The 14,027-nt window shown below is 41.3% G+C and overlaps 2 protein-coding genes across 3 annotated transcripts; both read left to right on the top strand.

Annotated features, from left to right (window-relative positions):
- The first annotated feature begins 284 nt into the window (after positions 1-284).
- On the top strand, positions 285-3,554 carry LOC146947169 (uncharacterized). Its single transcript, XM_085744816.1, has one exon. It carries the CDS (start codon positions 1,923-1,925, stop codon positions 3,351-3,353), a length of 1,431 nt encoding a protein of 476 aa, XP_085600942.1. The 5' UTR covers positions 285-1,922; the 3' UTR covers positions 3,354-3,554.
- A 64-nt stretch (positions 3,555-3,618) lies between these two features.
- Positions 3,619-11,463, top strand: LOC146947168 (uncharacterized). Of its 2 annotated transcripts, XM_085744815.1 has the most exons (3): positions 3,619-7,316; positions 7,573-8,345; positions 8,421-11,463. In XM_085744815.1, the coding sequence occupies exons 1-3, from the start codon at positions 3,715-3,717 to the stop codon at positions 11,036-11,038; spliced, it is 6,993 nt and encodes a 2,330-aa protein (XP_085600941.1). In that variant the 5' UTR covers positions 3,619-3,714; the 3' UTR covers positions 11,039-11,463. The 2 variants fall into 2 exon arrangements, with proteins under 2 accessions (XP_085600941.1, XP_085600940.1); XM_085744814.1 differs by having other exon boundaries at positions 7,573-11,463.
- Positions 11,464-14,027: the final 2,564 nt, after the last annotated feature.

Here is a 14,027-nt window from a genome sequence, read left to right as displayed (position 1 = left end):
CCCACTTCAGAATCCAGCAAGGCCCATTTGTTTCTTTTCTGCTGCTTCTTTCACTACTTCCTGCACACACGCACACATGCTCATAGCACACCCCTGACCCTTTCATTTTATTAGCTCCTTTTCATGCATTTTTTTTTTTAGCACTTTATTTTTTTGTCCTTCATATGTTTATATTTCCGTCATTTATCTTATTACATCTTAGATTGTAGTTAGGCTTTAATGTATTTTATTCACGCATCTTCATCATTTTTGCACTTTAAGTCATTTTTCGTCGGATATTTAGAATGTATTTAGGCATTATGTAATTTATTTATTTCTCTTCGTCTTGCATGGAATTTAGAATGTAAATATAGGCTAAATGTAATTTATTTATTTATTTTCCTCGCAGACCGTAGAATGTAACTAGGTTTTTTTGTAATAGTTTAGGTGCATGTGTGCGTGCGTGTGTGTGTATGCCTCTATATTTCTTGCTAGATTAGGTTAATGGTCCTTGTGGTGGTCCAACGCTACTATAAGGTACCTACGTGTTTATATTTTATGCTCCGTTAGTTTATCATTCAAAAAACAACAAAACCCAAACAAAAAAATATTTTTTAAATAAACCTTGATCTTAAATCAAGTGCCGTCTTTTTTTTATTTTCTTAATCAAACATTAAATCAATTTAATTCTACTTTGAGTCTCCTTTTAACATAAAAAAAATACAAACAAACTTATTTTGCCACTTGGCTTTTCTTCATTTCAAAACTTTTTTCAAAACTAATAAAAAACACTCAACCAATCAAACGTCATTTTTTAACCACGAACTACGTGATTTTGATCCTTCACGGGTACGTAGGCAGAGGACCTTGTCCTTCCAAATCAATAAAATGTAGATAATTAGGTCCTCCTTTATTTTATCATTTCGAAATTCTTTTTTTTTCTTCAAAAAAATAAGCAAGTTATAGCACATTATTTAGATAAAACCAAGAGGTTCCCGTAGAGTACTACGGACATAAAGGGTGCTAACACCTTCCCTTTATGTAACTAACCCCCGAACCCTAAATCTTTTTTCAAATGGGGTATTTTGAACTTTCTTTCCCCTTTTCCTTAAAATTGAAATGTTCAGTCGTGAAATAAAAGTGAGTCAATAAGCTAATCAAATAGCCTTGATCTCCGAAAAATGACGCGACAGAAATGGCGACTTCACTGGGGAATACCCCTAAGAGGGTTGAGCCTAACTTGGTCTTATTTAACTATTGTGCTATAACTTGCTTAAAAAAACAAAAATAAAAGATGGAAATACGTGTATATCTGTTCATCCTTCTTCTTTCTCCTTTCTAACGTGAGTGGTGAGATAAGTCCTACACCCGGACTTGAGGGAAACATAAGATAGGATGGTGGTATAATCAAAGTCCCATACCGAGAGTAAGTTTCGGGATATGGCACATGTGATAACCCCACTCAACGGAGGTCTCTTGGAAGTAATTTATGTCGACATGAGTAGTCATGATTGGCATTGCTATTTTCAAGTGACTGTTAATGTTGAGGACCTTTAGTTACCTTTAACCCATCTTGGCCTTTTAGGACGTAGTGCGGTGGCTAATCAAGAGTAGTCTTGAGTTGGTTGATACGCGATACTACACTCAGACGAGACTTTCTTACGAACGTTGTTGGACCGGAAGTAGTTCCGCAACCCGATAATGTTCGGAAGTGGTTGACAACTCTGGGAACTTGGTAGAACCCTTGTTACAAGTGAAAATAAAACCATAGTCCTTACCAAACGGCGTTGTTACCCTTGACTCCATCATCATGGACCTTAAACCTCACCATGTTTTCACCGTTTGTGTAGCATAATCATGCATGCATGCATTCATTCATCGATTTTTTTTTTCTCATTAAACATCGAAGGACTTAAAACAAGCTTTTTGTAAATGTTGTAGATATGAATCCTATAATAAGGAGCACTAGGAAGTACACCTTCAAGAAACCCGATTTATTGAAGCTAAGGGAGCTAGGATCGAGAGTAACCAGTCCGGAGGACTTTCAAGCTCATCATGGAAGACTACTTAGTATCCTCCAAACAAAAGTTGAAGAAGGGGTCCTCAATACGTTGGTCCAATTCTATGACCCACTCTATCATTGCTTCCTATTCCCTGACTTCATATTGGTTCCCACTCTTGAAGAATATTCTGACTTGGTTGGCTTACCTGTGTCCAATGAAGTACCCTTCCATGGCCTTGAACCCAATCCTGAAGCCTCAACCATTGCTAAAGCTCTTCACCTTGATGCCTCTGAATTGAAAGCTCAACTTACCATCAAAGGGAAACCCCAACTCCAATGCTTGCCTACACATTACCTTTTCCAAAAAGCCTCCCTCTTCGCCGAACTACCCAACAATAAAGCCTTTCACTCTATCTTAGCCTTACTCATATACGGGCTCCTACTTTTCCCAAATATTGACAACTTTGTTGATATCAACGCCATCAAAATCTTCCTCACCAAAAACCCTGTCCCTACATTACTTGCAGACACTTACCATTCCATTCATGATCGTAATCTAGCCGGTCGTGGGGTTATCCTCTGCTGTGCACCCTTACTTTACAAATGGTTTACCTCCCATCTACCTCGAACTCAACCCTTCATCAAAAACCCTGAAAAGCTCTCGTGGTCCCAAAGAATCATGTCCCTTACCCCCGCGGACATAGTTTGGTACAACCCAGCCAGTGATACCAAGACCGTCATTATCCACTGTGGTGACTTCCCTAATGTACCTCTTATCGGAATATGGGGAGGAATTAGCTACAACCCTATCCTTGCCCAACAACAGCTCGGATACCCGGTCAAAGCCAAACCTTTATACCTCGACTTGTCCAGCGTATTCTACCATAACCATGATGATTACACAAATGAGAGGGAAAAATTCATACAAGCTTGGCGTGCCATCCATAGAAAAGAGAGGAGCAAGATGGGAAAAAGATCAAGTTTCGTCCATAGCTCTTACACGGAATGGGTCATTGATAGAGCTACAACATACAAGATGCCTTACACTTTATCCAGAGTCCCATCTTCAACTACTCCGGCTCCCCCACTGCCCGTACTCCCTGAAAATGTGGAAGAATTCCAGTACCAGTTGGCCGAGATGACACGTGAAAGGAACAATTGGAAGAGGAAGTATGAGATGGTTATGGCTCAGATGGAGACAAAGGATGGACTGATAGAGCAAAAGGATCGTGAAATTCTCAAGCTAGGCCAACTAATTGTTAAGCAGAATGATCTCCTCCAGCAGAAGGATGATATACTCAGGCGGGATTCTAAAAGGAAGAAGGAGTACATGGATATGTTCGCCGGCGCCCATCCAGATTTCGAAGAGTAGTCTGCTATAGGAGTTCAAGAGTATCTTAGTTGTTTCACCACTTTATGTTATTTCCTAGTTTTTTTTGTGATGTACTTTGGAGTCTATCCCTTGGCTCAGTTTTGTTAAAAGGGAATTATCTTGTAATAAATTTTCAGTTATGATGTTTACAAATTTGCTTTTATAAGTCCTTCGATAAATAAAAAATGTGTCTATTTTTGCATAACACCATGCATCATTTTGCATTTCACAGTCTCAAATCCAAAAGTCTCACACAAATTTTCTTTTCCAGAAAAAGGTCAGCTCGTTTCAAAAGGTGGCCCCACGTATCATCTACAAGCCCACCCGCACTATCTACACTCGAGCAAACGTTAAGAAGAAGATGGATTATCTCGAACAAGAAAATCGAGTGCTCCGCGAAGAGATGTCAACCATGCAGACTAAGATGGATGAGATGGCTGAAATGATGAAGACAATGGCAGAAGCACAGGCTCGAGCTCAAGCACAAGCTGAAGCACAAGCTCAAGCACTCGTTCAAGCACAAGCTCAAGCTCAAGCACTGGCTCAGGCTCAAGCACAAGCTCAAGCACAATCTCAGGCACAAGCACCACCGCCTCCTCCTCCAGTCAGAACTCAGGCCGAAACCTCCGCCTCTGCAGCTGCCGCTGCTACCCCTGGATGGACAATATGTGCAGATACTCCGATGCACTCTGCTCCGCAACGTTCTGCGCCTCGGTTCTCGCCTTTCACTGCCGGCGAAATACTCCGTCCCATTGTGTGTGAAGCTTCGAATTCTACGCCAGAAGGTCGTTCTTGGGGTGTGCCAGTTTGCCTCAGTGAAGTATTCCGCCCTATCATGACCGAAGTTCCAATGCCTACTCGTCAAAATGCAACTCATGTTCCCCCACCTCTGGTAGGAGCTCCTCCAGCCGCTATGACCTATTCGGCTCCGGTGATGCATACCATTCCACAAGAAGAAGAGCCCATCTACCATTCAGGGGATATGGAAGCCTATGATAGAATGAATGACTTGCAGCAAAAATATGATGAAATTCAGCGAGATGTGAAAGCCCTCCACAAGAAGAAAGTATTTGGGAAGACTGCTTATGATCTCTGTTTGGTGCCAAATGTTCAAATACCCCACAAGTTCAAAGTACCAGACTTCGAGAAGTATAAGGGAAAATCCTGTCCTGAGGAACATCTAACAATGTATGTGAGAAGAATGTCTGCCTATTCCAAGGATGATTCAGTCCTTATCTATTTCTTCCATGAAAGTTTGGCTAATCCTGCCTCAAAATGGTACATGAATCTAGATAAAACAAATATCCAAACTTTCCAAGATCTGTGTGATGCTTTTGTGGAGCAATACAGTTACAATGTGGATATGGCCCCAGATCGAAGTGACCTACAAGCTATGACTCAGGGAGACAAAGAAACATTCAAAGAGTATGCCCAGCGGTGGAGGGATGCCGCTGCCCAAGTCAGCCCGCGCATAGAAGAGAAGGAGATGACCAAGCTCTTCTTAAAAACTCTCAATCAGTTTTATTATGTGAATATGGTCGGAGGTACTCCCAAGGACTTTGCTGAGATGGTTGCTACGGGTGTACGGCTGGAAGAAGGAGTCCGAGAAGGACGTTTAGTAAAAGAAGGGACATCTGCAAGTGGAACCAAGAAGTCTGGGAATCACCTCCCGAAAAAGAAAGAACAAGAGGTCGGTATGGTGACCCATGGGAGACCTCAACAAAATTTCTCAGCCTATCAACACGTTGCTGCCCTCACACCTGCTGCCAATACCATCCAACCACCAAATGGCCAACCTCAATTCCCACTATATCCACAACAACCTCAATTCCCACAATATCCACAACAATCACAATACCCTCAACAATATCCTCCACAACAATATCATCATCCACAACAATATCCTCCGCAACAATATCATCATCCACAACAATATCCTCCACAACAATACCCTCAACAATATCCCCAACAACGTCCATATCAACAACAACCCTATCAACCACAACATTCTCAACCACGAAAAATGCAAATTGACCCGATCCCCGTCACCTATGCAGAATTACTCCCAGGGTTACTCAAAAAGAATTTGGTCCAGACCAGAGCACCTTCTCCAGTGCCAGAAAAATTGCCAGCATGGTATAGACTTGACCAGACTTGTGATTTTCATCAGGGAGGCCGAGGTCATAATATCGAGAATTGCTATAACTTTAAGTATGCGGTTCAGAAGCTAATCAATGACAAGAAGATAACCTTCACAGACTCAGCACCGAATGTTCAAACCAATCCGTTGCCAAACCATGGTACCACAACTGTCAACATGATCGAAGATTGCCAGAAGACTCATCTCATCCTGAACGTCCAACACATCCGGACACCTCTGGTCCCTATACATACCAAGATGTGTCAAGCGTCTCTCTTTGAACATGATCATGCCAACTGTGAAGTGTGTCTTCTAGATCCTCAAGGTTGTCAGAAAGTAAAAGATGATATTCAAGGACTTTTAGACCAAGGAGAACTTGTTGTTGAAAGAAAGTGTGATGATGTATGTGTTATAACTTCAGAGGAGCCTTTGGAGATATTCTACGACAGTCGAAAGTCAGTTGCTGCTCCTCTAGTGATATGTTTGCCTGGTCCGATGCCTTATGCTTCTGAGAAAGCCATTCCTTATAAGTACAATGCCACTATGATAGAGGACGGACGTGAAGTTCCAATACCACCTTTGCCATATGTAGGGAATGTCGCTGAGGTCAGTAGAGTGCTAAGAAATGGGCATATTGTTCCTGTGGTGCTCCCAAAGAAAGCTAGTGCTCCGGTGATCGAGGAGACCCGAACTAAAAATCCCAGTGCAGTCAAAGATATCGGTCAGTCTAGTGGGACCAATGCAAATTCTGAGATTGATGAGGTTCTCAAGCTAATCAAGAAGAGTGAGTACAGGGTGGTTGATCAACTGATGCAGACTCCATCAAAGATATCCATAATGTCGCTACTGCTGAATTCTGATGCTCACAAGGAGGCTTTAATGAAGGTCCTGGAACAAGCTTTTGTGGACTACGATGTGACTGTTGGTCAATTCGGAGGAATAGTGGGAAACATCACTGCATGCAACAACCTGAGTTTCAGTGATGAAGAACTTCCGAAGGAAGGAAGGAACCATAATCTGGCTTTGCACATATCTGTGAATTGTAAGACCGACACTTTGTCAAATGTGCTGATAGACACCGGTTCGTCTCTAAATGTGATGGCCAAAACAACTTATGACCAGCTCTCTTACAAGGGTACACCTTTGAGACGAAGTGAGGTAATGGTAAAAGCTTTTGATGGTTCGAGGAAGGATGTCCATGGGGAGGTGGATCTGCCTATTACAGTTGGGCCGCAGATCTTCCAGATTACATTTCAAGTGATAGACATTCGGGCATCATACAGTTGCTTGCTAGGTCGCCCTTGGATTCATAAAGCTGGGGCAGTAACCTCTACATTGCACCAGAAGCTGAAGTTTGTGCATAATGGGAAGCTGATAACTGTGAATGGGGAGGAAGCCCTGTTAGTAAGCCATTTGTCGTCTTTCTCTTTTATCAAGGCCGACAGTGTTGAGGGGACGTCATTCCAGGGACTTGCCGTGGAAAAAGAGAATACCAAGAAAAGTGAAGCATCTATTTCCTCTCTAAAAGATGCTCAAAGCATAGTGCAAGCTGGAGGATCTGCAAGCTGGGGGAAGTTGATAGAATTGCCAGAGAACAAGCGTCGAGAAGGTCTGGGTTTCTCTCTGTCAACTGATTTGCCTTGGAATGTCGTCGTGCCAGCAAGAGATACGTTCCACAGTGCGGGTTTTATTAATGCCCTGTCAGAAGCCAATGATATCATTGAAGACAATCCTGAGGGGATACCACGAAGCTTCGTGACTCATGGAGGGTCTAGCCGCAATTGGGTCGCTGTAGATGTTCCTTTTGTCGCTCACTTGTCAAAGTAATGCATTTGTTCGTTTTATGTTTTTTCAAAAATCCTTTCGCCCCGCCCCAAGCGAAAGTGAATTTATCTAGGGCCATTTGCTTCAAAAAATTATTGTCAATTAAATGAAAATGTCGTTTTATTCCCGACTTTTGTTTTATTTTTCTTTTGTGCTTTTTTTCTGAAAAATGGTAATACAAAAAACCAAAAAATATAATCACCTTCGAAAAATCTGCATTTACTTATTTTCTAAAATCATCAATCATATGTGCAGATTAAACATCAATGAACCCTTTGAACAACATACCCCTATGATCTCTCCCAACTTTGAATCCCCTGTGTATGAGGCGGAAGAGGAAGAGAATGAAGAGGTTCCCGACGAAATCTCTCGGCTACTTGAACAAGAAAGAAAAGCCATTCAGCCTTATGGGGAAGCAATAGAGGTGATCAACTTGGGTACTGAAGAAGACAGGAAAGAGGTCAAGATTGGGGCATCACTTGAAGCAAGTGTCAAGAAGCGAGTGATAGAACTTCTCAGAGAATATGTTGATGTATTTGCTTGGTCGTACAAAGATATGCCAGGCCTGGATACTGATATTGTGGTGCACCGTCTGCCGTTGAAGCCTGAATGTCCACCAGTCAAGCAGAAGTTGAGAAGAGCCCGTCCTGATATGGCCCTCAAGATTAAAGAAGAAGTACAGAAACAGATCGATGCAGGTTTCCTTGTCACATCAGAATACCCGCAGTGGCTCGCCAACATTGTGCCTGTTCCGAAGAAGGATGGTAAAGTCAGAATGTGTGTTGATTACCGTGATTTGAACAAAGCTAGTCCCAAAGATGATTTTCCACTACCTCACATTGATGTATTAGTTGACAACACTGCAAAGTCCAAAGTTTTCTCCTTCATGGATGGTTTCTCCGGTTACAATCAGATCAAAATGGCACCAGAAGATAGAGAGAAGACATCTTTCATTACCCCTTGGGGCACTTTTTGTTACAGAGTAATGCCGTTTGGGTTAATAAATGCAGGTGCTACTTATCAGAGAGGTATGACTACTCTTTTCCATGACATGATGCACAAAGAGATTGAGGTTTATGTAGATGATATGATTGTCAAGTCAGGTACTGAAGATGAGCATGTCGAGTATTTGCTGAAGATGTTCCAACGACTGAGAAAGTATCAACTCCGTTTGAATCCTAACAAGTGCACCTTTGGCGTCAGATCCGGAAAGCTCTTGGGCTTCATTGTCAGCCAGAAAGGTATTGAAGTAGATCCCGACAAGGTCAGAGCTATCAGAGAAATGCCCGCTCCACAAACAGAAAAACAAGTAAGAGGGTTTCTCGGACGACTGAACTACATCTCCCGTTTTATTTCTCATATGACTGCAACATGTGGGCCGATATTCAAGCTACTCCGCAAAGAGCAAGGTATTGTGTGGACAGAAGAGTGCCAGAAAGCCTTTGACAGCATCAAAGAGTATTTGCTAGAACCTCCAATCCTTATCCCTCCAGTTGAAGGAAGACCTCTGATCATGTACCTGACTGTGTTAGAAGATTCTATGGGTTGTGTACTAGGGCAACAAGATGAAACTGGAAGAAAGGAGCACGCTATTTATTACTTAAGCAAGAAGTTTACTGATTGTGAGTCTCGATATTCCATGCTCGAAAAGACATGTTGTGCTCTAGCTTGGGCTGCCAAACGTCTTCGTCACTATATGATTAATCATACTACTTGGTTGATTTCTAAAATGGATCCGATCAAGTACGTCTTCGAGAAAGCTGCAGTAACAGGAAGAATCGCCCGGTGGCAGATGTTGTTATCTGAATATGACATCGAGTACCGTACCCAGAAAGCAATCAAAGGGAGTATCATTGCAGATCATTTAGCTCACCAACCAGTTGAGGATTATCAGCCTATCAAGTTCGACTTTCCTGATGAAGAGATCATGTATCTGAAAATGAAAGATTGTGACGAACCGTTATTCGGAGAGGGTCCAGATCCTGAATCAAGATGGGGCCTCATATTTGACGGAGCTGTTAATGTGTATGGTAGCGGAATTGGGGCAATCATTATCACTCCTGAGGGTGCACATATCCCCTTCACTGCCAGACTGACATTTGACTGTACAAACAACATGGCAGAATACGAAGCATGTATTATGGGTCTCGAAGAAGCCATTGATTTGAGAATCAAGATCCTCGACATTTATGGTGACTCAGCCCTAGTAATCAATCAGATCACGGGAGAATGGGAGACTCGTCACCCCGGCTTGGTTCCCTACAAAGATTATGCAAGACGATTACTGACCTTCTTCAACAAAGTCGAGCTACACCACATCCCTCGTGATGAGAACCAGATGGCAGACGCCCTAGCTACCTTGTCTTCAATGTACCAAGTAAATCGTTGGAATGAAGTGCCATTGATCCGCATCAGACGTCTTGAGAGACCTGCCCATGTATTCACTGCTGAAGAAGTTGTTGATGACAAGCCATGGTTCCATGATATCAAATGTTTCCTTCAGAGTCAAGAGTATCCACTCGGGGCATCCAATAAAGACAAGAAGACTCTAAGAAGACTGTCTGGCAATTTCTTCCTGAACGGGGACGTTTTGTATAAAAGAAACTTTGACATGGTATTGCTTAGATGTGTGGACAAGCACGAGGCTGATTTATTGATGCATGAAATACATGAAGGCTCCTTCGGAACTCATTCAAGCGGGCATGCAATGACTAAGAAGCTATTGAGAGCGGGTTATTATTGGATGACGATGGAAGCTGATTGTTACAAACACGCCAGAAAATGTCATAAGTGTCAGATCTATGCCGATAAGATTCATGTGCCGCCAACTGCACTCAATGTTCTTTCGTCTCCCTGGCCTTTCTCTATGTGGGGCATTGACATGATTGGAAGGATTGAACCAAAAGCGTCAAACGGGCACCGCTTCATTCTAGTGGCTATTGACTATTTCACCAAGTGGGTTGAAGCAGCATCATATGCTAATGTGACCAAGCAAGTGGTGGTCAAGTTTATCAAGAATCATATTATCTGCCGCTACGGTGTCCCTAACCGGATCATTACAGACAATGGGACAAATCTAAACAACAAGATGATGAAAGAGTTATGTGATGATTTCAAGATTGAGCATCATAATTCTTCGCCTTACAGATCTCAGATGAATGGTGCTGTCGAAGCTGCAAATAAGAACATAAAGAAGATCGTCCAGAAGATGGTGGTGACATATAAAGATTGGCATGAGATGCTTCCCTTCGCATTACACGGATATCGTACTTCCATACGCACGTCAACAGGGGCAACTCCTTTCTCTTTGGTATATGGTATGGAGGCTGTACTTCCCGTAGAAGTTGAGATTCCTTCAATGAGAGTTCTGATGGAAGCTGGGTTATCAGAGGCTGAGTGGATCCAAAGTAGGTATGATCAATTAAATCTGATTGAGGAAAAGCGCATGACTGCCCTGTGTCATGGTCAACTATATCAAAAGAGGATGAAGCAGGCTTTTGACAAGAAAGTTCGTCCCCGTGAATTCAAAGAAGGTGATCTTGTGCTCAAAAAGATTTTTACTTTCCAACCAGACTCCAGGGGCAAGTGGGCGCCTAACTATGAAGGTCCATATGTTGTCAAAAGAGCCTTCTCCGGTGGTGCCATGACTCTTCAAACCATGGATGGTGAAGAACTTCCACGTACTGTAAACGCGGATGCAGTCAAGAAATACTTTGTCTAAAAATTATAAGAACAGCTCGGTAAGTCGAAAACCTGAAAGGGCGGCTTAGGCAAGAATGAGCGTCTCGGTGGACTGAAAACCCGAAAGGGCGGTCCAGGCAAAAGTTAGAGACATTAAACAGAAAATCATCCTGATAGGCTGAAAACCCGAAAGGGCGGTCTATGCAAAAATTAAGGATAAAAAGAAAAGACAAAGTAACTGCATCCAGTCTGGCACCATCCACTTGGGACATACTTGCTATCAAAGAATCTCCAATCTGAAGCATCAAAAGCAGCGGAATTCAAAGTTGTTAGAAATTTAGGGTTATGAAGTTCAAAGTACCTCTCCATTTTAAATTACCATTTTTCCAAATTTTGTAAATATCTATGGAGTCGCGCCTTTAGCGGGCCACCATTCAATTAATAAAATTTGAGCCTGTGCCCTTTTACTTGGAATTCTCATTTATTTCGTTTCCCAAATTTTTTTCTATTTTCTTTGATGATAATATTTTGAAGCAAAATCCTTAAAACTTTTTCACATCTCTAAAAGGCATAAACGAATAAGTGCATTATAAAGCTCGAGAGTAAAAGAAGTGTGCATCGACACTCCCCTCAAGGGTGGTTAAATCCTACTAAAATGGGCATATGGCTAGACACTGTGGGAAGCCTTCAAAAAAAAAAAAAGAAAAAAGAAAAAAAATCGAGCTCGCTAAGTCGAAAACCTGAAAAGGCGACTTGGGCAATAGAGAGCGTCCCGGTGGACTGAAAACCCGAAAGGGCGGTCCAGGCAAAAATTAGGGGCACAAAAAAGGAATATATTCCCGGTGGATTGAAAACCCGAAAGGGCGATCCAGGCAAAAGTTAGGGATTCAAAAAAGTAAGAATAAAAGAAACGAACAAATCAAGAAAAGGCACGACGACTAAGGTGGGTCATTGGAAGAGCATTCTGTGTTGGTTTACAAATGGCGACTTCTCCCAGATTTTTGGTCAACAATGAGCTTTATCCCCAGGGGCATCAATTGCTACCTTGTGCCAGACTCCACCCCGTCAACGGCTCGATTTTGTTCGCAATAATATCATCTCCAATGAAGTTTGCCGAGTGTATGTACTGTGATGTCAATCCGCTTCCCATCTTACCTGCCTTGTCTCGTTTCATCAAATTCATCTAGCACAATCCAGTCTACACACTCATTATATTCATTCATCCATTCACACATTCACGCATTATTACTTTCATTCATACACATCATACACAACATCATTCATGCATGATCATATTTATCACGACGTCACTAATCAATTTCAAATTTCAATTTCAAGTTCAAGAGTGTCATCCCCAGCGTTGGCTGTTCTAGTGATGTCACTAATCAATTTCCATTTCAATTTCAATTTCAATCAATTTCAATTTCAAATCCAATAGTGTCATCCCCAGCAATAGCTGTTCTAGTGATGTCACTAATCAATTTCTATTTCAATTTCAATTCCAATTCAATTTCAATTTCAATCAATTTCAATTTCAAGTCCAAAAGTGTCATCCCCAGCGTTAGCTGTTCCAGTGATGTCACTAATCAATTTCTATTTCAAGTTCAATTTCAATTTCAATTTCAATTTCAATCAATTTCAATTTCAATTTCAATTTCAATCAATTTCAATTTCAAGTCCAAAGGTGTCATCCCCAGCAATAGCTGTTCTAGTGATGTCACTAATCAATTTCTATTTCAATTTCAATTTTAATTTCAATAATTTCAATGTCAATTTCAAAAGTGTCATCCCCGACGTAGTTGTCCAAGAGATGTCACTATAAAAGTCTTGTCTTCATTAAGCTATCGTTCCAAACCGATACAGTAGTAGACAATCTTTTCCCCAGTGAAACTACATCCCCCTAGTGGAGTCGGATCCCATTCTTCAACAAATTTGGGTATCCCGTCGTTGTTTCTCGTCTCAGTCAAATCAACTTTGTCGTCCTGCATTCATACATGCATTTCACAATCATTCATAGCATCTTAGGTCCAAAATTGGTGTACTTTGTATTTAAGTCTCTTCGGTCCGATCGAATTAAAGATTTCATCTTCAAATCTCCGAACGAAGAAACTTAAATAGGGGCATCTGTCATACCCCAATTTTTGACCTAAGGTCACACTGACACGTGTCACGTAACCCTGATTAAATCTTCGATTTTCAGTTAGAAATTCGACAGAAAGGTATTTTAAAATACCTCATATTCAATTCCGAATTGAACCCTTTTCTCTCTATCATTTTTTATTATTCTTTATTTCCATCTTTTAAACTTTTTTTTTTTCTCTAATCAAATTCAACTTTAAAGTTTTAATCAAGTCATTATTTCTTTTAATTCTTTCGTTATTTTCTTTTTAGATAAATCCAAGTTTTTTTCTTTTTATTTACTTATTAATTAGAAGATAATGATCGAGTATGTATATATGTGTGTATCCCTTTTTTATTTTTACATTTTTATTTTTATTAGGCGATAAGCCCCAAAAATCAAATCCATGTAGTTATCCTCTTGTATTTTTACCCTTTTGTTAATTGTTTTTATTATTATTATTCATTTTTTCTATTTGTTAAAAACCCAAAAATAAGTCCAAGTACAGAATCACACGTTCATCTCGTCCCAATCCCAAACGCGTTGCAATTCGAGTCTCCAGAACGGTTTCACCCTTTTCTCGTCCCAATCCACAAGACACAGGCTGTCACGCTCCCTCCCATCCGAATCTAGTCCAAATCTGCGCTAATTTTCTTTTCCAGCAAAAGGGATAATCACAATTTTTTTTCCCTTCTCATCCGTTTGCAAGCACAAATTTCTGCTGATTCTCAACAAACCGTAGCCTCGGCCTAGCACTATAAATACAGACCATTACCTGCACAGAAAAAGGGGATGGCAGAGAGAGACAAAGAGCAGAAGCCAGGACATCGATCATCACTGTCGTGCAAGCACAACTCGTACACCAGCCATCGGCCGCAAACCACGTCAGCATCAGGAGCACAAGTCCGTA

Source organism: Medicago sativa, chromosome 2 (genome assembly GCF_051527215.1).
Source record: "Medicago sativa cultivar Bolivia chromosome 2, Bolivia_mono, whole genome shotgun sequence".
NCBI lineage: Eukaryota > Viridiplantae > Streptophyta > Magnoliopsida > Fabales > Fabaceae > Medicago > Medicago sativa.
This window is presented reverse-complemented; position numbering and strand designations above follow the sequence as displayed.

What these genes read in the sequence shown, in the direction of transcription:
- LOC146947169 (XM_085744816.1), top strand. Translation starts at nt 1,923, where the DNA reads ATGAATCCTATAATAAGGAGCACTAGGAAGTACACCTTCAAGAAACCC.
- LOC146947168 (XM_085744814.1), top strand. Translation starts at nt 3,715, where the DNA reads ATGGATTATCTCGAACAAGAAAATCGAGTGCTCCGCGAAGAGATGTCA. An exon ending in TTTGTCGCTCACTTGTCAAA is followed by an intron (nt 7,317 to 7,572) that starts GTAATGCATTTG and finishes TCATATGTGCAG; the next exon opens with ATTAAACATCAATGAACCCT.